The sequence below is a fragment of the Maniola hyperantus genome, chromosome 24 (genome assembly GCF_902806685.2).
Source record: "Maniola hyperantus chromosome 24, iAphHyp1.2, whole genome shotgun sequence".
Taxonomy (NCBI): domain Eukaryota; kingdom Metazoa; phylum Arthropoda; class Insecta; order Lepidoptera; family Nymphalidae; genus Maniola; species Maniola hyperantus.
Genome location: NC_048559.1, coordinates 767613 through 794623, shown reverse-complemented (window position 1 = coordinate 794623; position 27011 = coordinate 767613). Strand labels below are relative to the sequence as shown.

The 27011-nt window shown below is 38.8% G+C and overlaps 1 protein-coding gene across 2 annotated transcripts in view; it reads left to right on the top strand.

Moving 5' to 3' along the window:
- snu (ABC-type transporter snustorr) overlaps positions 1-27011 on the top strand; it is a 92370-nt gene that overhangs the window by 60829 nt on the left and 4530 nt on the right. For both annotated transcript variants that reach the window (XM_034981373.2, XM_034981374.2), the window contains 10 exons: positions 2405-2523; positions 7991-8109; positions 12222-12417; positions 17979-18180; positions 19846-19960; positions 22330-22502; positions 24711-24773; positions 25348-25503; positions 26128-26362; positions 26694-26818. In XM_034981373.2, the coding sequence (XP_034837264.1) occupies positions 2405-2523; positions 7991-8109; positions 12222-12417; positions 17979-18180; positions 19846-19960; positions 22330-22502; positions 24711-24773; positions 25348-25503; positions 26128-26362; positions 26694-26818 (1503 nt within the window). The remainder of the gene's footprint in view (positions 1-2404; positions 2524-7990; positions 8110-12221; positions 12418-17978; positions 18181-19845; positions 19961-22329; positions 22503-24710; positions 24774-25347; positions 25504-26127; positions 26363-26693; positions 26819-27011) is intronic.

Sequence of the window (27011 nt, the reverse complement as noted above, 5' to 3'; positions counted from 1 at the left end):
TACACGCACAGAGTACATTATATATACTGAGTACACGTACGTCGCTCGAATAAGACACGTACGCGCATCGTGTTAGGTATTTAGTGTACAGGCATGATAGACCTCAAAATAACTAACGTAGTTTTAATTTTTGGCACATGAAGTTCCTTATGTTCTTAGAAGTATATCCTCAAAAGTCCCAACCCCTAGGATGTCGGCTTCTTCCCTTCCCCTCTTCACTGTCACTTATCTTGCGACGTTGTTGCTCGTATGCGAACGGTAGTGCGATTGTATAAAACCTGCATCAATCATTATTACAATCTCAATTGTTCTGATTGGCTGAATTTGCGCGATTCTTGTTGCAACAATGCATTGTAGCCAATAGTTAGCGAGCGTTAACCAATCAGAGACGATTGCGATCGTGACATTGTAGCTGTCATTCTCCAGCAATTGCGCAGCGGGTATAGAAGTGACACGAGTTACCGTGTACTGCAGTTGTAGTGCGATAGGTACCGACGAGCGGCCTGAAGTGACGCGCGGCGCAGCTCAGTGGCCCTACCGCGGTTGTTTGACAGCTACAATGTCACGATCGCAATCATCTCTGATTGGTTAATGCTCGCTCACTATTGGCTACAATGCATTGTTGCAACAAGAATGGCACAAATTCAGCCAATCAGAACAATTGAGATTGTAATAATGATTGATGCAGGTTTTAGACAATCGCCCTACAGGTGCGTACAGACCTTTATACTAAAACACATTCGCGTGATAAAATAAGTAAAACTTGTATACACTTTACCAGCGCTAGGCAGGTCAGAGCCAACTAGGTCAATCTTCTAGTCTACTAGATCGTGTCTAGTATTTAGTAACAGGATAATTATGTTGACTACAAGGAAAACATTTTAATTTGTGCCTTCCTGTACCTGTCTAACCATTCGTTTATTTGTTTCATTGCCTTTTTCGTCTTAACTGTCCATTGTTACTTGGCACACGCGCACGGTTAGAATGACTATTTCGTTATTTAAGTACTATTGTTTATTTATATTTAAAACCTAATGGCCTGTTCGTCAGAACCTGGTCTTGGCTGTTTAATTCAATAGCAGATATGAGTCAAGTTTTATAGATTCAGATTCAGATTCAGATTTATTTATTTGCTTTCATGTACATTTACATTTATTGATGGTGGGTGCTTAAAGCTAAAAGCTAAATACATGAGACCCTGTCAGGGTATTGCAAATACAATTTTAGGTACAATAAAATGGTAAATATTAAAGATACAATAAGAATAGGATTAAAGTTATTAAAATTATCATTACTAGATATTAAATATTATTCATTTGTATGCTTATATATTATTATATTATGAGAATGTTGACTAGAATTTATTATAAAGCAAGATTAGTACAAAATAAAAATAAGGTCAAAGTATAGTAGTATTAAATAATTGCTGTCATGGTCTGATTAAGTCTCTGTCAATAGAATAAAATATTTAAAAATAGTTACTGTAAGAATTTAATTTAGTTATGGTTATGTTGCAATTATATATATGTCAGCTTAAAGCATAAAACAGCCGGGAGGGTGCTTAACAGGGGGGTTTTGATAACCTCTTTGGCGCAAATAGTAAACGCCATGATCTTATAATTAGTGAGAGGTCCTAGGTTGCCGCCCTGGCACAAACCGCACTGGCATCGTATAAATGAATGATCCTACGTTGTATCTGGTTATAATTTCTACTAGCTTATGCCCGCGACTTCATCCGCATGGACTACACAAATTTCAAACCCTTATTTTACCCCTTAAAAAAGCTAAAGGAGTCCAGCAGGTGTGGATTTCATCACATTGTAGAAATGGCCACCGACAGAAGCCGATGGAAACAGATAAGCCATTCGAGGGCAGTTTGCCAGGACCAAGATCTTCAGCAATGAAGGAACGGCCGGAGAGAGAGAGAGATTTTACCCCTTAGGGGATGAATTTCAAAAATCCTTTCTTAGCGAATGTCTACATCATAATAGCTATTTGCATGCTAAATTTCAGCCCGATCCGTCCAGTAGTTGAAGCTGTGCGTCGATAGATCAGTCAGTCAGTCAGTCACCATTCCCTTTTATATATTTAGACTAGCTTATGCTCGCGACTTTATCCGCGTGATAAAATCTGTATTCCGTATAATATATAAAATTCAAAGTCCTGACTGACTGACTGACTTATATATCAACGGACAGCCTATACCGCTGGTCCTAGTGACACGAAATTTGGTGGGCGTGTTATTTGTAAAGAGCAGACTATCCACTAAGAGTGGATTTTTCGAAATTCCACTTCTAAGTGGGTTAAATGGGGGTTTGTAGTCCACGCGGACGAAGTCGCGAGCATAAGCTAGTTATTGTATACCAGCTGTTTAATCTTAATAGATAACTTATTAATTTTCCAGGTATGGCAAAAGAGACAGCAAGCGGTGTGCGTACAGCACGCGTTCAAGCACTACGGCTCCAACAAGCGGCCCAACCACGTGCTCAGCAACCTTAACATGTCCGTCAAAAAGGGCACCATGTGAGTACACCTTTATATTCGTTGTCCGTAAGGCGCCGTCCTATTGTTATCCCTCGCGCGATGATGCGATGCGATTTCATCGTGCGATGAAATACAATATGAACGCATCGCATGATCGCGCGATCTTTTTTTTATTTTATTTTTATTTTATTGATCACGTAAATTTCAATAATAGGTACATTTTAAAATAAACAGTTCGCCATCCTCTAGAAACTGTTAAAGTTTATGTGAGGATGGCGAGTTCGCGTTATACAAATTTAATAAAATCTAGGTAAAAAACTGTTATAAAAATAAAAGCTGTTAATTAGTGCATATTTGTACATATAAAATATCGTTACATGAAACACTTCCTAGACCTAGACTAGGCATCCAAAGAGGCACCTAGATCCAGGAAGTGCCTCTTACAATTTCTTATAAAAAACGCCCTTTTACTGTTTGTTTTACTCTTCAATAGGACATTCAGTAGAGCACAGTTTGTTTAAACGCACGGGACGCGCGATCATTTTCGTCGGACGCACGCATTATCGCACGAGCGATGACAATAGGACGGCGCTAGACGCCGCGGATAAAGCTGTGATAGCTTAGTGGTTACGACGTCATCCTTCTAGTCGGAGGTTGGGGGTTCGATCCCGGGCACGCACTTCTAACTTTTCGGAGTTATATGTGCGTTTTAATTATTTAAATATTACTTGGTTTAACGGCGAAGGAAAACATCGTGAGGAAACCTGCATGCCTGAGAGTTATCCATAATGTTCTCAAAATTGTGTGAAGTCTACCAATCCGCACATGGCCAGCGTGATAGACTATGGCCAAAACTCTTCTCACTCCGAGAGGAGACCCGTGCACTGTAGTGAGCCTGTGATGGGTTGATCATGATGATGAAGACGCCGCGGATAGTCTAGTGGTTAGGACGTCCGCCTTGTAAGCGGAGGTCGGGGATTCGATCCCGGGCACACCTCCAACTTTTAGGAGTTATGTGCGTTTTCTTGACAGACAGATGTGTCACCAATCACACACTAGAAATGTTGGCGGATTGGCGCCACGCCAGCGTCGCGAGGACACGAGGGCGCAAAACAAAAGATTATTAACCTCTGCTAACAATGAGAGCTATTGTGACCCGCTGTGACCTTAGCGCTTAGAGTAGGTATGCGATTATATTGTACAGTTCCTTATAACGCTAAGTGCTGTGACGTCAAAGCATGAACCAACTTTGGTACATCCCACCACCTCTAATACTAAAATATGAGTAATGAGCAAAAAAGGTTTGATAGCCTAGTGGTAAGGACGTCCGCCTTCTAATCGGAGGTCGGGGTCTCGATCCCAGGCACGCACCTCTAACTTTTCGGAGTTATGTGCGTTTTAAGTAATTAAATGTCACTTGCTTTAACGGTGAAGGAAAACATCGTGAGGAAACCTGCATGCCTGAGAGTTCTCTATAATGTTCTCAAAGGTGTGTGAGTTTACCAACCCGCACATGGCCAGCGTGGTAGACTATGGCCAAAACCTTTCTCCCTCTGAGAGGAGACCGGCGATGGGTTCATCATGATGATGATGAATGAGTATGGATTCCCCAATTTTATTCGAACCTGGGACCACATTTTAAAGCTACAACAAATGCCTAAAAGTCGTCATAAACTTAGAGGAAAAATCCAACTTAATTATTTTCTTTACTTAAATATACTAGTTAAAATAAATATTTTACCTATGTAAACTTGTGTAAAGGAAATAAAAATCCAACATATTTTTTATTTAAATATAATAATTGCTGTAAAAAATTAAAAATATAATAATGTAGGTATGTTATGGCAATATGACCTTATAGTTTGACCCTTTTTAACCTTTGAACTTTTAACCTTGTGTCTGTAATTTGATATTTATTGTAGGTAACCCTTAACGACAATCTTGCGTGTAGACTGTGGACTTTGAATGAAATAATAAAATGCTTTGTCTCCTAACGGCCCTTTACGTTTTTAGGGTTCCGCAGTAAAGAAGGAACCCTTACAGTTTCGATATGTCCGTCCGTCTTTCCGCGACTTTTTTTTGGTTTTTTATTAATAACTAGATGATGCCCGCGACTTCGTCTGCGTGGATTTTTTTTTAAAACCTGTGGGAACTCTTTACTTTTCTGGGTTAAAAATCCTATGTCCTCCCCGGGATGTAAGCTATCGCTGTACCAAATTTCGTCAAAATCGGTTGAACGGTATAGCCGTGAAAAGCTAGCATACAGACAGACAGACAGACACACTTTCGCATTTATAATATTAGTATGGTGACCCGATGCTTTGCTGGGGCTTAGCTCAGAGACTTCTCAGAGACTATTAGCAGAGTGAACTAGAGTAAGTGAACTCTCGGATTGAGCCCAAAATGACGATATGTCAAATATTAGGCGATGGTGACGTGAACGGTGAAATCATAAAAAAACCGGTCAACCATAAAAATAAAACCGCAAAGAAAATAAAACCAATTTACTTAATAATAATAATGATGAAGAATAACTTTTTTTTTTACTAACTTATTTAAACTAGAGAGATGTCGAGATGTTGGTTCACTTTTTACGATTTTTTTTTTCCCCAAAAATCTTCCATATACCTTTCACCAAATCTTATCTAGGAAATCAAGCCCCAATTATGCGTATTTGTGCAAAATTTAACGAAATATCAAAAAAGATACCTGGCATCGACATATTTCATGACTCAGCTACTGCATTCAAAAAAAAGCTCTTATCATTTTACGGTGGGTTCATCTCCTAAGTAACTTAATTATTAATTGTTTAGTTAAGTAGTTAGTTAAGTTCTTTTTATTTGTCTAGATATTTTGCAAATGCTGTGTACACATTTTATAGATACATTTATCAGCCTGTGTTTGTCTATAAGTGTCGTAGTTTGTGTTAAATTAATGTATTGTGTGTGTTCCTAATAAATAAAATAAATAAAATAAAGATATAATGTGGTGCGGATGGTGATATATAAACTGTATTGGCCTCCATTTAAAACGATTCTACACTACAAATAGCATTAAAAGTTTTTCACATCGCAAGTGTATGCTAAAAGAAATAATACCTCAAAGTAAATTAACTTCAATTCTCTTAGTAATAAGTGTTATATTCGTGTGTGTGCATCAAGAATGTATACAGTTTCGACATAGTCGTAAGTGTTCGCTTGTGTGAGCATAGAACAAACAGACCGTTGCGATTGCGATATATGTATCCTCTTATTCTATATAATCCATACTATTATTATAAATGCGAAAGTGTGTCTGTCTGTCTGTGTGTCTGCTAGCTTTTCACGGCTCAACCGTTCAACCGATTTTGACGAAATTTGGTACAGAGGTAGCTTGCAACCCGGGAAAGGACATAGGCTACTTTTGATCCCGGAAAATTAAAGAGATCCCACGGGATTTTTAAAAACCTAAATCCACGCGGACGAAGTCGCGGGCATCGTTTTGTCTGTGTGGATTTAGAGTTTCGAAAATCCCGTAGGAACTTTGAAGGCAAAAGGAAAAATGGAACCCTTATAGGATCACTTCGTTGTCTGTCTGTCTGTCGTGTCTATCAAGAAACCTAGAGGGTACTTCCCGTTGACCTACATAGAATCATGAATTTTGGCAGGTAGGTAGCTCTTATAGCACACGCAAGGCGAGAAATTTGAAAACCGTGCATTTGTGGTTATATCACGAAAAAAAAAAAAAATATGCTCATGAACAAATAATTACTAAGATTACTATACCAAGTGTATTTGTATAAAAGGGTTTTTACCTTTACATTCCAAAACAGATTTTTATTTATTTTTATGTAAATAGTTTTTGATTTGTCGTACAAAATGTCGAATAATACGACTGTAGTGCGGAACCCTCTCGGTGCGCGAGTCTGACTTGCACTTGATCGGTTTTTTTTTGCGGGATAAAAATAGCTTCTCTACTAAATAGATGATACACGTAGCTTCATCCGCGTAGATTTAATTTTTGTTAATCTCATGGGAACTCTTTAATTTTCCGGGATAAAAAGTAGCCTATGCCTGTCTCCAGGAAGCATACTATTTCTGTACTAAATAATAGAGGCGTAGATCAGGGTTTTAAAAATACCATCATGGGATGTTTTTTTTTATTTTCCGGGATAAAATGTAGCCATGTGCAGATACATTTTCCTCACGGCCATAATATATTAGACATGTAGGTACCTAAGTAACATTAAAATGCGTGGAATCTCTTTGCGCTCGAGCGAGTATACTTGTAAACGCAAGTCGAGTAACTTGTTCAAGTGACTAGTAACCTGATTCATAGTTTAGTTGTTTAGTTCACGGAGCACGGCCTTGCGGGAATTTCTCCGTTTTTCCAGTTTTCCTGTTACCTTGCGAACTCATTTTAATTGCTAGATGGCGTTCTGTTCCGAATGACGTGGCATATCGAAATAGGCTTGTATGATGATTGATGACTACACTTTTAATCACTTCAAAGTCTTGTAACTCTACATCATTACCCTTATTATAAATGCAAAAGTGTGTTTGTTTGTTGGTTTATCGGTTTGTTGGTTTGTCCTTCAATCACGTCGCAAGGGGCAACGGATTGACGCGATTTTTTGCATAGGTATAGATAAAGACCTGGAGAGTGACATAGGCTATTTTTTATCCCGGAAAATCAAAGAGATATCACGGGAGCTTTGAACCTAATTTAAACCTAAGCGGACGAAGTCGCGGGTATCAGCTTGTAAATTATAATTTATTTAGATAATATGTACTACTCGTGCGCAATAAGTTGAGACCCAGATGCGTGGTTGTACTGTAGACAAAAATCAGAGCGCGTCGTCGTGCGTGACGTAAGCAAGAACGAGACTGGCGAAAAATGGCGTTGTCTACAGTACAACACGGGAGCTTGAGGGGAAGTTACAAGGGAAGCGGGCGGAGGGTTGCATTTCAGGCGAGTCTCAACTTATCGCGCACGGGTAGTAAAAGGAAAATGTGACTGACTGATCTATCAACGCACAGCTTAAACTACTGGACTGATTAGGCTGTAAGGCATGCAGATAGCTATTATGACGTACATCCGCTAAGAAAGGATTTTTGAAAATACAAGCCCTGAGGCGGTAAATAAGGATTTGAAATTTATGTATTCCATACGGATGAAATTTCTGGAACACGTTTATAAATAAATACCTAAGTAAAGAAGTCAGCTAATAATATTTGACAATTTACAAAAAAACAAAATTAGTATTTTTTAATTTTCAAGTAAGATAACTAAAGTTTCAAGTTTCAAGTAAAGATACCAAGTGGGGTATCAAATGAAAGGGCTTTACCTGTATATTCCAAAACAGATTTTATTTATTTTTATGCATAATAGTTTTTGATTTATCGTGCAAAATGTCGAAAAAAATACCCGAGTACGGAACCGTCGGTGCGCGAGTCTGACTCGCACTTGGCCGTTTTTTTTTCTATTTGTCACTGTCCACTTTTTAATGCTGTTTTCTTGTGTGCAGATATGGACTGTTGGGTGCGTCAGGTTGCGGCAAAACTACCCTCCTGTCGTGCATAGTGGGGCGGCGGAAACTGAACAGCGGAGAGATATGGGTGCTCGGAGGCAAACCGGGGACCAAAGGTAAGAAACCTTTTTTTTAGTAAAAAAAATACAAGTAAAAAAACCAACTTCAATACCCAACCACAAACACTAAAAATTAAAAAAGAAATATATAGAAAATAGTTTCATATTTGTGCCTTTTGGGGTGGAGACCATAGGTTCGCGGGGCGAGGATGCTAGATCCTTTTTTAAGGACCTGTTATCCCGTCTCGCGGAATCCACGGGGGACCGGAGGGCTGGCAGTTACCTCGGTCAGCATATTAGTCTGGCTGTTCAACGAGCTAACGCTGCCAGCGTTCCCAGCACCCTGCCTCGTTGCGGTGGTTTAGATGATATTTTCGATCTGTAAATTTTATGTTCTAGAATATGTTTGGTATTTTTGTTTATTGTATTGTCATTTAAAATTAAAAAATAATTTAATTTATTACCGAATATACTTACCTATTATGTTATACAAGAGTTAATGTAGTTCCATAATTGTAATACTTTTTGGTGCCGGTGCCAATTAGCTTATTAGCTGCGCTAATCGTCTAGACTTTATATTTTTATGAGACTCCACAATGGAACCTCATTGGCCTCCTCCTTCTTTTTTGAAGTCGGTTAAAAATAGCGAGCAAACGAGCAGGCGGGTCACCTGATGTTAGGTGATTACCACCGCCCATGAAAATTTGCAGCACCAGAGGAACCGCCAATGCGTTGCCAACCTTTCAGGAATTTGTTGGTCTAATATTAACATGGACTAAAATCGTACTTTTGACATCAAATTTGACACACAAAGTTAAAATGGCGCGTGAGGACTTATATCTTACGCGTTATAACTAGGTTTCAAAGTGTAACAAGTCTGAAATTCAGTATAAGTAGGCATGTGATAGAGCGTCATTGTTTTACTTCAAAATTACTGTAATATTAAAAAAATTCCATACAAATGTGGGTTACCTGAAATAACTTTCACAAGAATCAAAAACTTTTATTTCGAAACTAAGTACATATCAATTAAATAAATATTTACTAGAAAAAGTTCTGAATGTTTTTGAAATCTAAATATACAAAAGGAAAAGCTGACTGACTGACTGACTGTCTAACTGACTGACTGACTGATCTATCAACGCACAGATCAAACTACTGGACGGATCGGGCTGAAATTTGGCATGCAGATAGCTATTATGACGTAAGCATCCGTTAAGAAAGGGTTTTTGAAAATTCCAACTTTAAGGGGGTAAAATACGGGTTTGAAAGTGTAGTCCACGCGGACGAAGTCGCGGGATGGCATGCAGATAGCTATTATGACTTAGACATCCGCTAAGAAAGGATTTTTCAAAATTCATCTCCCAAGGGAGTAAAATAGGTGTTTGACATTTGTGTCCACGCGGACGATGTAGCGGGAATAAGCTAGTACTTTATACAAATGAAAATTTAAAGAAACAAAAACATGTTAGATGTTTTTGTTTTAAAATAAAAACAACAGCTATCTCCGCCACCGCTCCAAATTTTTCGTTAGTCCGTTTAGTCGCACGTTAGCGCGCTCCAGTCAGTGGTCACCCATACCGCGCACTTTGGCTGCGCTCAACGCGCTGCTGAAGGAGTCCCCTCGCTGTGACATATTTGCTGACAAATGGGCTGACCTCATGGGTCAGATCTTGCACTTTTGTGAAAATTTATAATTTTGCTTTTTAAAATTTATAATTTTAAGTTGTTAATTTTTGTAAGTATGTTTATGTTAGTTTGTACTCGTATTTTAATTAGTGTAATTGGCTTTATGGCCGTTCTAATTAAATAATAAATAAATAATAATAATAATAATAATAATAATAATGTTAGATTTGCATAGATTTATGCTATTTACCTGAAATGGTAGAACTTCCGGTACTTGGAGGATGTTTCTCGAGGTCTCAGCGGACGCCTTGGCGACTTGCTAATCTTTTCGCAGAATATTGTGCAAACTTTGGTACTTATAAGTCCCGCAAATCGCTAATGCGCGTGGTCGCCATTTTAGTGGCGTCAGCACTAGACTGAAGTTTCGAGCTGATGGTATATTTCGGCTGACGTCAAAATGACGTCATTTCGATGGTAATGAGACATGGTTCCAGCGCAATAGCTATTTGCGGGACTGATACAATAGTTTATTCATACTAGCTTTTGCCGTAAACTTCGTCCGCGTGGACTTATGCTTAGGACCAAAACACTTCATCATCATCATCATCATGATCAAACCATCACCGGCTCACTACAGAGCGCGGGTCTCCTCTCAGAGTGGGAAGGGTTTTGGCCATAATCTACCACGCTGGCCATGTGCGGATTGGTAGACTGCACGTGACACCTTTGAGAACATTATGGCGAACTCTCAGTAACAAAATAAGTCGTGAACATAAGCTAGTATTTTTAAAAATCGGTCAAGTGCAGTCTGACTTGTATACGAAGGGTGGTACCATCGCATAAGAAAATACTTTTAATTTTTTTTAAATTGATTTTGAAATTTTATTATTTAATGTTAGCGGCATTCTGTGAAAATTTCAACTGTCCACCTTTTCCGGTTCACGAGATACAGGCCGCTGTTACACAGACGGATGGATGGACAGACGGACAGCGGAGGCTTAGTGTCCAATCGGCACCCTTTGGGTACGGAACCCTAAAACGTTGGGTTTCCCCAACATCCGTTTTGTATTCGTAGCAATCGCCTACGTCAACCGAGCTACAAAATACAAAATGTTCTTTTACGTAAATAAAACTGGTTCACTGGAACTGACGTAAACTATTTGCATAACTAACTAGCGTTATAATTTGACAGCTACAGCGTTATGATCTCAGTCATCTCTGATTCATCATCATCATCGTCAACCGATAGACGTCCACTGCTGGACATGGTCTCTTGTAAGCGTCTTGCGCCGCCGCCAATTAGCGACTCGTTTGATGTCGTCTGTCCATCTAGAAACGCGGCCAAGTGCGAGTCAGACTCGCGCACTGAGGGTTCCGTACTACAGTCGTATTTTGCGACATTTTGCACGATAAATCAAAAACTATTGTCTAAAAATAAATAAAAGTTAGTTTTAGAATTTACAAGTAATGCCCTTTCATATGATACCCCACTAGGTATAGTAATCTTACTTTGAAAGTTGAAAATAGCAACAATTGTTCATGAACACATTTTAATTTTTAGGGTTTCGTACCTCAAAAGGAAAAACGGAACCCTTATAGGATCAATTTGTTGTCTGTCTGTCCGTCTGTCTGTCAAGAAACCTACAGGGTACTTCCCGTTGACCTAGAATCATGAAATTTGGCAGGTAGGTAGGTCTTATAGCTGACATTTGGGGAAAAATCTGAAAACCGTGAATTTAGGGTTAGATCACACAAAAAAAAAATTGTGGTCATGAACTAATAATTAGTATTTTCAACTTTCGAAGTGAGATAACTATATCAATTGGAGTATCATATGAAAGGTCTTCACCTGTACATTCTAAAACAGATTTTATTTATTTTTATGCATCATAGTTTTTGAATTATGCAAAATGTTGAAAAATACGACTGTAGTACGGAACCCTCATTGCGAAAGCCTAACTCGCACTTGGCCGGTTTTTTTCTTGTGATGTAACCACAAATTCATGGTTTTCAGGTTTTCCCCTAATGTCTGCTATAAGACTTACCTACCTGCCAAATTTCATGATTCTAGGTCAACGGGAAGTACCCTGTAGGTTTCTTCCAGAAGTGATCTTATAAGGGGTTCGGTTTTCCTTTTGAGGTACGGATCCCTAAAAATACCCTAGGTAATACACTAGGTGGACGGACGACATCAGACGAGTCGCAGGGAGCCGCTGGATGGCGACGGCGCAAGACCGTGGCGTGTGGAAGTCCCTACAAGAGACCTATGTCCAGCAGTGGACGTCTATTGGTTGATGATGATGATCCCTAAAAATGTATATCTAGAAACAAATATACCTAGTTAATTTTTTTTTTAAAAGAATATTAGTCATGTTAAATGACTAATATTCCCCTTTCCTCTCCAACTAAGCGTCAGGCTTGTGCTAGGAGTAGGTACGACAATAGTGCAACGGGCGAGGTTTGAACCGTCGACCTTTCGGTTTTCAGTCCACTCCTTTACCAGTTGAGCTATTGAGGCTCTAATACATGTTTGTGTGCAGGGTCCGGCGTGCCCGGCAAGCGCGTGGGCTACATGCCGCAGGAGATCGCGCTGTACGGCGAGTTCACCATCAGGGAGACCATGATGTACTTCGGCTGGATTTTCGGCATGGAGACCAGGGAGATCGCGGAGCGGCTGCGGTTCCTGCTGGAGTTCCTCGACCTGCCCAGCGAGAACCGGATGGTGAAGAATTTGAGGTTAGTTTTTTTTTAATGTTTACTAGATGATGCCCGCGACTTCGTACGCGTGGATTTAGGTTTTTAAAAATCCCGTGGGAACTCTTTAATTTTCCGGGATAAAAAGTAGCCTATGTCCCTTTCCAGGTCTCGCGAATTCGTCCGCGTGGAGTAAACAAATTTCAAACCCCTATTTCATCCCCTTGGGGGTTGAATTTTCAAAAACCCTTTCTTAGCGGATGCCTACGTCATAATAGCTATCTGCATGCCAAATTTCAGCCCGATCCATCCAGTAATTTGAGCTGTGCGTTCATAGATCCAGTCAATCAGTTAGTCACCTTTTCCTTTTATATATTTAGTTATTAACCGACTTCAAAAAAAGGAGGAGGTTCTCAATTCGTCGGAATCTTTATTTTTGTTAGTACGTTAGAAGTGGTAACCTTAACTCAATATTATATTATAAAGTTACAATACGTAGGTACATAGAATAATATTGTAGTAAATAATTTTTAAGTTAAAGTTTTTTTGAAGGATACTTGCATAAAATAACTATTTCCTTATGTTAAGTAGGTACCTACCTACAATGTTGCGGCAAATTATTTACAAGTTTATAATGTTTACGCAAAAGATTACTAATTGAGTAACAATATTACTCAAAACAGTCAAGGAAGTCATAAGGACTAAATGATTAAATTATTTGTTGATGTAAATTCGCAATACCTGTAGATTTCTTCTTGAAATATTTTTAAGGTAGCTTTTAACAATGTTAACGCATCTTACTACTTATTCGATTTTACTATTTTTAGGGTTCCGTACCTCAAAAGGAAAAACGGAACCCTTATAGGATCACTTTGTTGTCTGTCTATCTGACGGTCTGTCAAGCTTGTCGGCTTGAAGGGTCTGCGTTAAAAATATTAATTTAGCTAGAAATTGTGGCTAATTCTGTTGTACACAATATTTAAAGTAAACTAAAATGGCACGTCCAAATCTATTGCTATCCCTTTCATAATGCTGCTTGCGGAAAAGGATAGCACTAGATTTAGATCTGTTAATTTAGTTTAGTTAGTGTGTACAAGAGAATCGGTCCCATTATTTGTAATTTTTTACTGATTTCGATAGATATTGTATGTAATAGGTAGCTATAGTAAACGTTTTTTATTTTTCGGATCTAGAACAATTTTGATAAGGTTTTCTAATTTTTTCTGCTAAGTTTTAGGATATAGGATATAGTTTTGTACAAATATACTCACCTAAAATATTAGAAATCCATTTAAACAAAAAGTATCTACTAATTTTAAGATTTTGCTATTTATTATCACTATAAATTAAATATTACAAAAAAATATAATAAATATAAATATTTCCAAACATTTTTAATATTATAAAATTACAAGTAACTGATGTAGACAAGTTTGAATTGCCCTTAACGATAGTTAAATTGATGCATATTATAATTATTATGAATGGTTTGCCGTTTGTCGGTCCGTTATTCATCATTATTCATTATATTCACAATTTTCCTGTTTCTGTAGATAAGTTATAAACACGTGACAAATGTTACGAGATAAATATACTTAGTTACATTTAATTATTAATTATATCGTGTCATGTGTGAGAAATTATTATACAAAATCAAAAACAACAATTTAGATTTAACTGAGAAGGTATAAGTACAGGTTTTTCTTCAGACATTCAGACATTCAGGCAATAATATGTTATCTCTATCGCTATCTCTATTCAAAAGTCAAAAGTCAAAAGTCAAATGATTTATTCAAAATAGGTAATAAATTACTCTTATTGATGGTCTGGTATGGTGTTAGATTTGTAAGATATAGTGGTGATAATTATTACGCAAACTTAAAACTAAAGCTACGAGGGTTCCAAACGCGCCCAGGTCTGAGAAGAGCCCTATAGTATAGATAGAGAGAGATTCTCTATCTATATCTATACTATATTACTATATCTTCTATACTATCTATACTACTATATAAAGAGGTAATGTCGTTAAGTTTGTTTGTAGGGGGTAATCTTTGGAACTACTGAACCGATTTTAAAAATAGAAAGCTACATTATTCCTGAGTGGCTACATTATATACACGCGAGCGAAGCCGCGGGGATCAGCTAGTCTATAATATAAAAATGAATCACCAAACGTGTTGGTCATCGCAAATCTCGAGAACCGCTGAACCGATTTCGCTAATTCTTTTTCTATAATATTCCTTGAAGTACGAGGATGGTTCTTACGGAGAGAAAAATGAAAAAAATAGGCGGTACGAAGTTCGCCGGGTCACCTAGTAATATGATAATTTTTTGTTAAACAGTTCTAGTGACATTGGACAAGCCATAACCCGTTTTTGTTAGTATAAGCCTCTTACTTGTACTAGGTACCTACCTATATCACACAGGTACACATATTTCCTCATACGACCGGCACATATTATTATATTATATCTTTTGCGTAAACGAAAGGAAGTGACGTCACGTTTGTCGCTATAGAACATATTCTAGTGTATTTGAGTGAACGTTTAGAAAAATATAAAAACCGGTCAAGTGCGAGTCAGACGGATTGACGTGATTTTTTGAATGGTTATAGATAAAGTCCTGGACATAGGCTACTTTTTATCCCGGAAAATCAAAGAGTTCCCACGAGATTTGAAAGAAACCTAATTCGACGCGGACGAAGTCGCGGGCGTCAGCTAGTATGTAATAACTTACCACCTATGATTCGAATAATGTATTTTATTATATGATTCTATTGGTGGTTCAATAAAAATAAAAATAAAATAAAATTGTACATAGTGCCACAGTATAACGAAATATATTTCAAGGCTGTGATAGTACATTATGTCGGCCTCAAGAGTCAAGTCAGCTCGGTCATGTTACGTCGTTGAGACCGACAAAACGTCACATAGGTATGAGTGAGAGAGACAACGCCCTACAAAGCCGAAATCTCGTTCTAAAGGTCGATATACTTACATAATGGTCTGCCGCGTACTGCACCTATACTATACTATGACGGTCTCAACTTTGGTACGCTAGTACTATTATATCTTCTGTGACTTTGGTTTGAGCCTCAATAGCTCAACGGGTACAAAAGTGGACTGGAAACCGAAAGGTCGACGGTTCAAACCCCGCTCGTTGCACTATTGTCGTACCTATTCCTAGCACAAGCTTGACGCTTAGTTGGAGATGAAAGGGGAATATTAGTCTTTTAACATGGCTAATATTTATATTAAAAAAAACTCTCAAGAGTCAAGCCAGCTCGGTGGTGAATGTTACGCAACCCAGTCGCCGGCGCGGGGGGTGCACTGTACAGTAGAGAGGTAACAGCTACTTGTCAGTTGCTCAATCGCCACATAACTGCCGGATATCTGCGGATCAGATCTAGAACAATATTATATTACTCTCAAACAAGTATTTCTTGATTTAATTCATAGCGGCATGCGGTGTTTTGAGGAATTCCATGTCAAAAGATAGATAATAATCTTTGTTCTAAATTTTATTATGTACTAGCTGATGCCCGTGGATTTACGTTTTTCAAAATCCCGCAAGAACTCTTTGATTTTCCGGGACAAAAAGTAGCCTATTTGTTAGTCCAGTGTATAATCTATCTCCATTCCAAATTTCATCCAAATCCGTTCTGCCGTTTTTGCGTGATTGAGTAGCAAACATCCCAATATCCACACTTTCACATTTATAACATTATTAGGATTAGGATGTAGGACAAAACGGATGTACTCGCGTATTTCGTCGACGTTAGCCCGACTAGTTACGAACCCATCCGGGGTCCTTATTCACGGGGGCTCAGTGTACGCACGCGTCACGGATGAGACAAATTCACGGTTTTCGGATTTTTCCCCTTACGTGTGAAGACCTACTTACCTGGCAAATTTCATGATTCTTGGTCAACGGGAAGTACCCTGTAGGTTTTTTGACAGACACGACAGACAGACAGACAAAGTGATCCTATAAGGGTTCCTTTTTACCTTTTGTGGTACGGGACCCTAAAAATTAAGTGATGATGAAACTAATTTAAACAGACAGAAAGAGTTTCCTTTCGTAAAATACAAGACACACGGCGTGTCAATGAAACATGAAACCACGCACAATACAATAGCTTCCCATGACTAATTCAGACAATAGCTAAGTATAAGTTATGCATTTCTGTCTGTCCGTGCGTTGACCACTGCAACTGTTTGAATGGACAATGAATAGCGTAAACACAGCTAAATACCATAAACACCGGTTTTCGCCACGGTTCGTTAGATGGCGGACCAATCGATTTGTCACACTCTTTGTCGACTAATGAGTGGTTATTAGCATTATGGTGTTTTCTATTTCATTTATGGTGGTAATAGTGGTACCACAGAATCTATACTAATAAATAAAATTGAAGTGTCTGTCTATAATTTCGAAATAATTTGCACGCTTTTCTGCATCTGATTAACTTACCTTGTTTTAATCTGACACGCTCAAGTACTTATTAAATCATATTTGTACTAATTAAAACTTGTTAATGCTTCGTAGATATTTTTTGTTTGTCTGTCATGTAAAAAATCACTTACGCATTGGCGAGGCATGTTGTTTTCTTGCCTCTTGGATTTTCATAACTTGTATCTTCTATCGTATAATTTTGGTGAACAAGATTGTTCCTAATTACCTAGTAGATAGGTAATTATTGAAAAACCCGTTTTTTGTGTGAAATATAATTCATACAAAATCGCGCGCTAAAATTGCGTTTTGGTATGAAATCATCAATTGAGAATTTTAGAAAAATAGCCATATTTTACTTGGAATATTTTTTACCGTAAATACTAATTAGAAACAAAGTAGGTAGGTATACACTTACCACGAAAAAAAAATTTTCAATGGAAAGACACCATTATTTTAACAAAGTTGGTTAAAACTTGATAATCCATTATTACAATAAAGTAGCTGAACCGCCCCGGCTTCGCTCGGGTGGAGTTTAGAATATTGAGGGGGAGGTTGAATTAAATTTTTCTCTCCGTAAGAACCATCCTCGTACTTCAAGGAATATTATAAAAAAAGAATTAGCGAAATCGGTTCAGCTGTTCTCGAGATTTGCGATGAGCAACACATTTATTGATTCATTTTTATCCCGACTATCCCGACTTAATATTATAAAGGCGAAAGTTTGTATGTGTGTGTGTGTGTATGTTTGTTACTCCTTCACGCAAAAACTACTGGACGGATTTGGTTGAAATTTGGAATGGAAATAGATAGCTACTTTTTATCTCCGAAAATCAAAGAGTTCCCGCGGGATTTTGAAAAACGTAAATCCACGCGGACGAAGTCGCGGGCATCAGCTAGTATTATAGAAAGAGAAGATGGGATAAATGGATCCATTCTAATGCTACCTTTTCACTGCCCATCCGTTAACCGATTTTGATGAAATTTGGTACAGCGACAGCTTTCTTCCCGGAGACGCACATTGGCTACTTTTAGCCTGGAAAATTAAAGAGTTCCTACGGGATTTTTAAAAATCTACGCGGAGAAAGCTGCAGGCATCAGCTAGAATTCTTATTTCTGGTTTATAATGTAACCCTGTATGTCTTCCCCAGTGGCGGTCAGCAACGCCGAGTGTCGTTTGCCGTGGCCCTAATGCACGACCCCGAGCTGCTGATCCTGGACGAGCCCACCGTGGGCGTGGACCCACTGCTGCGACAGTCCATCTGGACGCATCTCGTGCGCATCACCAGTTCCGGAGACAAGACTGTCATCATCACCACACATTACATCGAGGAGGCCAGGCAGGCGCATTGCGTGAGTGTCTTATTCTACTTTTAGCTTAATAGTTAAGTTGTGGATAACAGATGGTGCTAGCAGTACACTACATCGCGTGAACGTTGTATTATCCTAAGATACTATAACTCTTCGACCATCTTACTGTTGGATTGAGCCCTAGGGCTTAATTCCTACCTCTGGCAGACCTTTCGCTTTTATCACTTCTAGGGCTCTTATCACTTACCACCAGGTGATATTGCAGTCAATAGCTAACTTGTATCTGAATAAATAAAAAATCACGAACCTAGTCTAGGCAGGTAAGACGTAGAAAGTATTATTCGATTTGCAATTCACAGCAAAAGAAATTAATTATTTTCCCAAAAAATGTAAGCTACTTTCTTTCTTTTGTTTATGTTCCCATATCATGCAATGGATTACGAAAACTTGTCTCGCGCCTATCACGCCATCTGCAGATAACATTATATTTTGAGGGTTTCTCCCAAAGAAAGTTAATTAATATCTGGCTTGTATTACATACCGACATAGCTCAACGGGTTACGATGCTGAAGTGGCAATGGGCAGGGCACATAGTTCGTACAACCGATAGACGTTGGGGTCCCAAGGTGCTGGAATGGCGACCTCGCACCGGAAGACGCAGTGTTGGAAGACCCCCCACTAGGTGGACGGACGACATTAGATGAGTCGCAGGGAACCGCTGGTTTCAGGCGGCGCAAGACCGTGGCGTGAGGAAGTCCCTACAAGAGACCTATATTGATGATGATGATTACATATATTACAGCACTAGCTTATGCCCACGACTTCGTCCGCGTCGATTACATAAATTTCAAACCCCTTGTCGGACTATGTTAATAAACTCATAGCTAGAACCCAGAGCCGTAAGGCGAGTGAAAAATGTTATTCTAATGAAAAAGTTTTTTGCTTATGTCAAAATGTCATGTGTGGGTAACGGTAAAGGAACTTTGTGAAACTTTGTCAATTAATGAAATAAAACGAATAGAACCATCTCAATTGTGTATTTAATAACAGTATAGCAATATAAAAGCAATATAGTGTTCCGCGAAACGTTCACCCCTATTGTATCCCCTTAGGTACGGGAATTTTTAAAATCGAAATTCACGCGGACGAAGTCGCGGGCATTACCTAGTATACATAGAGAAGGAAAAGGTGACTGACCACTGACTGATTTAACCGATGGTCCGGTTTAACCGATTTATATAAAAGGTAGTTTGCATTCCGGAAATTGACATAAGCAACTTTTTATCGCCAAGTTCCCACGGAATTTTCATACAACCATGTAGTTCTAGTTATGACGACCTCCCTGGCGCAGTGGTGAGCGCTGTGGTCTGAATAGTGGCAGGTCCCGGGTTCGATTCCTGGCAGGGGTTTGGAATTTTATAATTACTAAATTTCTGGTCTGGTCTGGTGGGAGGCTTCGGCCGTGGCTAGTTACCACCCTACCGGCAAAGCCGTGCCGCCAAGCGATTTAGCGTTCCGGTACGATGCCGTGTAGAAACCAAAGGGGTATGGGTTTAATAAAAACTGCCATACCCCTTCCAGGTTAGCCCGCTATCATCTTAGATTGCATCATCACTTACCACCAGGTGAGATTGCAGTCAAGGGCTAACTTGTATCGGATAAAAAAAAAAAAAAAAAGTTACTAATAGGTGATTCCTCATTTTCCAGATTGGGCTGATGAGGAGCGGACGTCTGCTGGCGGAGCACTCCCCACAGGCCCTGCTGACCATGTACAGTTGCATCTCCCTCGAGGATGTGTTCCTCAAGCTCTCCCGCCGACAAGGTAACTACCATCATCGTCACGCACTCATCTATCAACGCACAACTCAAACTACTGGACGGATCGGGCTGAAATTTGACATGCAGATAGCTATTATATTTTTACTTATCAGTTTAGTTATGCAGATTGACTTAATTAGCTTTTAAGGTTTATTGTAGTACTAGCTTATGCTCGCGACTTCGTCCGCGTGGACTACAAAATTTCAAACCCCTATTTCACCCCCTTAGGAGTTGAATTTTCAAAAATCCTTTCTTAGCGGCTGCCTACGTCATAATAGCTATCTGCATGCCAAATTTCAGCCAGATCCGTCCAGTAGTTTGAGCTGTGCATTGATAGATCAGTCAGTCAGTCAGTCAGTCAGTCAGTCAGTCAGTCAGTCAGTCAGTCAGTCACCTTTTCCTTTTATATATGTTGATTGTGATCAAATAAAAGTTTTCTTTCTTTCTTTCTTTCTATTATGACGTAGGCATCCGCTAAGAAAGGATTTCTAAAAATTCAACGCCTGTGGGGTGAAATAGGGGTTTGAAATTTGTGTAGTCCACGCGGACGAAGTGGCGAACATAAGCTAGTTCAAATCACTACCCCTATTATAAATGCGAAAGTTTGTTTTTTTGTTCGTTTGTGCTTCAATCACGTCGCAAAGGACGTCATTTTTTGCATGGGTATAGTTTAGGACCTGGAGAGTGACATAGGCTACTTTTTATCCCGGAAAATCAAAAAGTTCCCAAGCGATTTTTAAAGACCTAAATCCCCGGACATCAGCTAGTTAAGAATATAATAATGTCGTATGTTTTCTTGTTTGATATTGTCATATTTCATGTTGTCTGCCTATTATTGTAATTCTAGTAGAATAAAGCCTAATTTCTTAGGTTATTTCGTGTTTTAAAGTCAAAGACAAAGTCAAATGATTTAGTCAAAATAGGTAATAAATTACTCTTTTTGATGGTCTGATGTTAGATTTGTAAGATAATTAGTGGTGATAATTATTACGCAAACTTAAAACTAAAGCTACGAGGGTTCCAAACGCGATTAGATCTGAGAAGAGCCCACAACAAACTCAGTTGTTTATATCAGTAAGTGAGTGGGCTTTGTAAAATAATCGAATAAGAAGAACTCAACTCTGCGCGTGTGTTTTGCGCCTTTGTTTCGAAACCCCATTTCCCAGTAGTGTCTGAATAAACAGTTTTCAATAAAAGCGCTGAATCACAAACATTGTTTCATCAGTGTCAATCGGGAACAAGGTTCTGCATACTGCGACGCGTCCATCGCCCATTATGTATTGCATCGGCGCGGCGTTACCTTGCTTTGTTCTTACGCGTTCGTCTTTCCTAACACGCAAACAATGTACTATTTTTTTCTATTTTTAGGGTTCCGTACCCGAAGGCTCTAACGGGACCCTATTACTAAGCCTCCGTTGTCTGTCAGAGGGCTGTAGAAATTTTCACAGAATGGGTATTTCTATTGTAGCTATAATATCAAATAATCCCACTGGGCGCGTTTGGAACCCTCGTAGCTTTAGTTTTAAGTACGTATTAATTATCACCACTATATCATCTTACAAATTAAAATTTTGACCATCTATTCTGAATAAATAATTTGAGTTTGAGTTTGAATAATACAAAATGGCCACCATGATAATTAAGAAAGTGTTATTTCTTGAACGATGGCATAAGGCCCGCAAATTGCTAATACGCGTGGCTGCCTTTTTAGTGATGTCAGCATTAAGTTTCGAGCTGATGGTATATTTTTATTTCGGCTTATGTCAAAATGACGTAATTTCAATGTTAATGAGACATGGTTCCAGCATAATAATTAGTAATAATTCTGTAGTATCTTATCCCGCAAATTGCGGGAATAGAAATTACATACCTACCTACCATGCCTACTTATTTTTTTTTTCGTTTTTTTAAACGAGAACCCATAGATGATACACATTATACTAGACAAGAATCTGTCAGAATGACACATATAGATATGTGTCATTTTGACAGATTCTTGTGTACCTATAAACACATGCGCAAGAGCATGAAAAACAGTTATAATTCGCCTAGAGCCAGCATGAAGAAGAACTTTACGATCATCAGAAGTGGAAAAGTATATACATACACTAGCTGATGCCTGCGACTTCGTCCGCGTGGATTTAAGTTGTCCAAAATCCCGTGGGAACTCGTTAATTTTCCGGGATAAAAAGTAGCCTATGTGCTAATCCAGGGTATAGTCTATCTCCATTCCAAATTTCAGCCAAATCCGTCCAGTAGTTTTTGCGTGAAGGAGTAACAAACATACACACACACACACACACATATACAAACTTTCGTCTTTTTATAATATAAGTCGGGATTCATTCATTTAATATCCTCTTGTACCCCCAGGTCAAGCGAACCAAGTAGTGGAGCTAAACGTGAGCGGAGGCCTAGGGCTGAACAAGATGTCGAAGCGCGAGGAAGCGCCCTACGCGGCAGAAGACGCACAGGTGGTCGGCCTCAACTTCCACCAGAGCAAGGAGGTGCTGATTGCTGATCATGCTGCTGGATCCAACGGAGACGTGAGTTTCACCACTTACTAGGATATTATGTATTAAGCCTCAATAGCTCAACGGATAAAGGAGTGGACTGAAAACTAAAATAAAAATAAAACCGTTGCACTATTGTCGTACCTACTCCTAGCACAAGCTTGACGCTTAGTTGGAGAGGAAAGGGGAATATTAGAAAAAAAATGTACAGTCTAAAATGTCTTTAAGAAATATTGTACATCGACCTTTAGAAAGAGGTTTCGGCTTCGTAGAGCGTTGTCTCTGTCACTCATACGTATGTGACGTTTTGTCAGCCACGACGACAGAGACAACGCTCTACAAAATCGCTATCTCTTTCTAAAGGTCGATGTTACAATATTTCCTGCCGGGTACTGTATGCCCTTCCGGCGTCAGTTTACCCTTAAAGTACGGTAGCAATGTGTTGTAGCCTCGACCTTAATAATAGGAAGATCTTCGTCTGAACAGGTGTCATGCTCGAGACCCAACTGGTCTGACCGTTGTATCTTGAAAATTGTATGAATAGTCTTCTGCGATTAAAACTTCGTTAGCGTGACTCAGGCTGCATAATAAGGTATTGAATTTTCTTGTGGTGCCATCTAGTGAGATCGTTGTGAGTAGTCCGTCTTAGATTAGTATCATGTCAACATGTCTCGACCGCCAGGAGTTATTATGATCCTACTATTCTACATCAATGCTAAGGTACTTGTGCTGCGAGACCTTGTTTGTTGCCAAATTTCATGGTTCAAATAAAATACGCGCCATAGATGGCCGTATCTTTTGTTTGCGTTAACTTATAAGCTTGAGAAGAATGAAAGGGTTTATGTAGGTATTAGTATATTTTAGTAAGAACTTTGACGTGTCATTAATTAGATAGAGCAAGGTAGTTTCCCTAACTTATTCTAGAAACTTCGAGATAACTTGATTGCCTACAGCTATTATCTGCCTGCTCGCAAAAAAACAATTTGACCACAAAGTTAATGTGTGTTATATAAGTTCGATAACATCAGCTGTGAACCGGATTTCGGTGTAGTGTAACGTACTAACGCATTAAGAAACGGAACATAAATCGATTTAATTGTCCTACGACCATTTAATAGCCATTAGTCAGGGAATTATTTAGGTAGTTATTTAAACGCTTTCGTGTACCTAGTCATGTAGACGATGGCGTCAATTCTGATCACTCCCTCTAAACATTGACTTATAATATTAGGTATAGACGAGGGCTCACAAACTAATTGACATCGCTCAAGTGTCCAGCATTGCACACATATACACATCTATGTCTATGTTTCTTATTACGAAAGTAGAAAAAAGTTTTATAATATAAATCTCATAAGATGGGCAGGTCGCTTGTTTGGGATGCAACTTGTGTAGACACTTTAGCTGCATCCCACATTCAGGCGACCTCCTCTATGGCGGGTGCAGCGGCCATCAGCGCCGAACAGGCCAAGAGGCGCAAATATGAAAACCTCGATGGGAGCTTCGTATTCGTGCCTTTTGGTGTGGAGACCTTGGGGCCGTGGGGCCCGGGGGCTCGAGCTCTTTTTGAAGAAATTGCGAAAAGAGTTATCGAGTCAACCGGGGACCCGAGAGCTGGCAGCTACCTTGGTCAAAGAATTAGTTTGGCCATCCAAAGGGGTAATGCTGCCAGCATCTTGGGTACAATGCCTCGCTGCGGTGGTCTATTTTAGTTTTAATTTAATATTGTTTTTTTAGATTTAAGTTTATTAATAGTTTATTTAATAAATTTGTACAGCAAAAAAAAAAATATATATATATAAATCTCATGAATCACTAAATGTGTTGCTCATCGCAAATCTCGAGAACAGCTGAACCGATTTCGCTAATTCTTTTTTTATAATATTCCTTGAAGTACGGGGATGGTTCTTACGGAGAGAAAAATTAAAAAAGTTGCCTGACAAATCGACTGTTAGGCGGTACGAAGTTCACCGGGGCAGCTAGTAATATATAAAATATGTATTCTAAAATAAAGCAATGAGTCTAAAAATTTGAGTAATTTGAAATCAGCATGTCAAATTAGTTTAATTTAGAGATTGGCGTCGATTCTGATGAATTTCTCTAAACTAAAAGAGTATCTGCATAATTTTTTTAATGACTAAAAAAGGACGGAAAATGTTATCATAGAGTTCTAGTGTTTTCTCTTTCTACAATGATGAATACTTTTTATCTTTTGTCTCACTGGTTTATCATCTGTTTCAGCTTCCCGGCAAAATGTCAGAAGTAGTGAAATCGGAGTGCGAGGATTGCGGAGGATGTCTCAATGTAAGTCTATCACAGAACCTTTATATTTCTGTTTCTATATTTAGCAATGAGGGTCCCCTTCTATTAGAATCACATCATGCTATAAGTCCCGCAAATTGCTAGTGCCCGTGGCCGCCATTTTAGTGACGTCAGCACTAGACTGAAGTTTCGAGCTCATGGTATATTTTTATTTCGACTTACGTCAAAATGACGTCATTTCGATGTTAATGAGACATGGTTCTAGCGCAATAGCAATTTGCGGCACCTTTAGGAGGCGAAACGCGCCAATTTTTTACTTACCATTGATTATTTATTAATTAAAATTACTACATTATACAATGCGACAAGGCTATCTTGGCGCGTGGTGAAAATCGGAACAAACGTTGCCGTCAAGTGTCCCCTTTGTTCTTGTTTGAATTTTCTAAGCTTTTGTTCTGCAACAGCGCCCCCATGTCAATGTCATTCAAGTGCTAATGAGAGCCTTCTTGCACTGTTATATGATTTATTTTTAATTTATCTGTAATATCTGCCACAACGTCAAAGATATAAAAAAGGTACACGCACGAAATATTAATGTTTTTTAAATTTCTTCCAGTTTACATCTCGAGGGAAGATAAAAGCGCTAATTCAGAAGAATTTCCTTCGTATGTGGAGAAACATTGGAGTGATGCTGTTCATCTTTGCGCTACCGGTCATGCAGGTCATCCTCTTCTGTCTCGCTATTGGCAGAGATCCCAGCGGACTGAGACTGGTATGTGACATTTTACCCCGTAAACTGTATTCCGTTATCCGAATATATAGCTCGAGGTATCCCACACCGCCGCCGGTGTATTAACGTGGAAATCTATGGAACTAAATCCTATGGTCCTATGCTTTATGAGTTAATGTAATAATTACCGACAAATAACGACTTCTAATGTTCAAAAATCGGTTAAGCGCAAGTTGGACTCGCAGGAAAGGTTCCGTACCACCGTACAAGAAATAACACTTTTTTTAAATATCACGGCGGTAGTATTTGTCGTTATAGCTCACATTCTATGAAAATTCACTTGTGAAAGTTCACGAGATACAGCCCGCTGACAGACAGACGGACGAGCGGATGGACAGCGGAGTCTTAGTAATATGGTCCCGTTGGCACCCTTCAGGCACGGAAGCCACACAACACAAACAACACTAGTAGTGTTGTTTAGAGAGATACTATGAGATACTAATTTTTCCACCCATATTTCAAAAGCTTCGTAAAACTCTTAGAAAAGCTAGTTAGCAAATTTTTTTCGAGCAAAATTAAAAACCAATCACCAAGTAATCAAACACCACCCATCGCAGTTAAAAGCTTAGTTGTCAACAAATTTAAAAAGAAGTTCTCTATCCACAGGCCGTAGTAAACGACGACGTGCACGTACTAGACGGCTACTGCCCCTACAACGCCTCTTGCTCTATGAAGAACCTCTCGTGTCGATATCTGGCGCATCTGAAGAACCAGTCCATCATCAAGCAGTATTATGCAGACCTGGACTCCGCTATAAATGCTGTTAGAGAAGGCGACGCGTGGGGAGCGATATACTTCAATGAGAATTATACTGATTCCCTCGTAGCAAGATTGGCTTTAGGTAAGTTTGTTGTAATTTTCAACTATTTCATTGAAAGCTTATTAAAAAATAATTAATTACTAGCCAACCCGTGCCAGACTTAAAATCGAATAATGTTTTAATTCGGAAGGTGACTTTCAAGCCTTTCAAGGGGAATTTCAGCTCTTGCCTTCAAGTCCTCTTTGTTGTATGCCAACCACGCTCTGCTACCAAATGTAGGTCCTCCTTAATAAAAATTTTACAATTTGTCTATGATATTGAAAACACATTCTTATTTTATTCTTTCTGTCAATTCTTCTTTTCTATTTTGATACATTTCTTTTAACACTCATGTCCATGTTTCTCTTTACAGCGGATACGGCTGACAACGAAACCATAATGTCTTCTGAAGTACAAGTGTGGCTCGACATGTCCAACCAGCAGATAGGCCTCATGCTCAACAGAGACATTCAGTTCTCCTATCGGGACTTTGCTAAGGTAATTTATTTTCGTTTCATATTCAAATTTAAGCTGAATTTATATTCAACTTCTAGTTCTATACTCAATATTTATTGTAATTATCATTTTCAGATTTGTATTTTACCACTTCGATTACTATTTTTATTTAATTTTCAGTTAAATTCCAATTTTAATTCTAACCTATTCAAATTTTAGGTTAAAATCGGCTTAT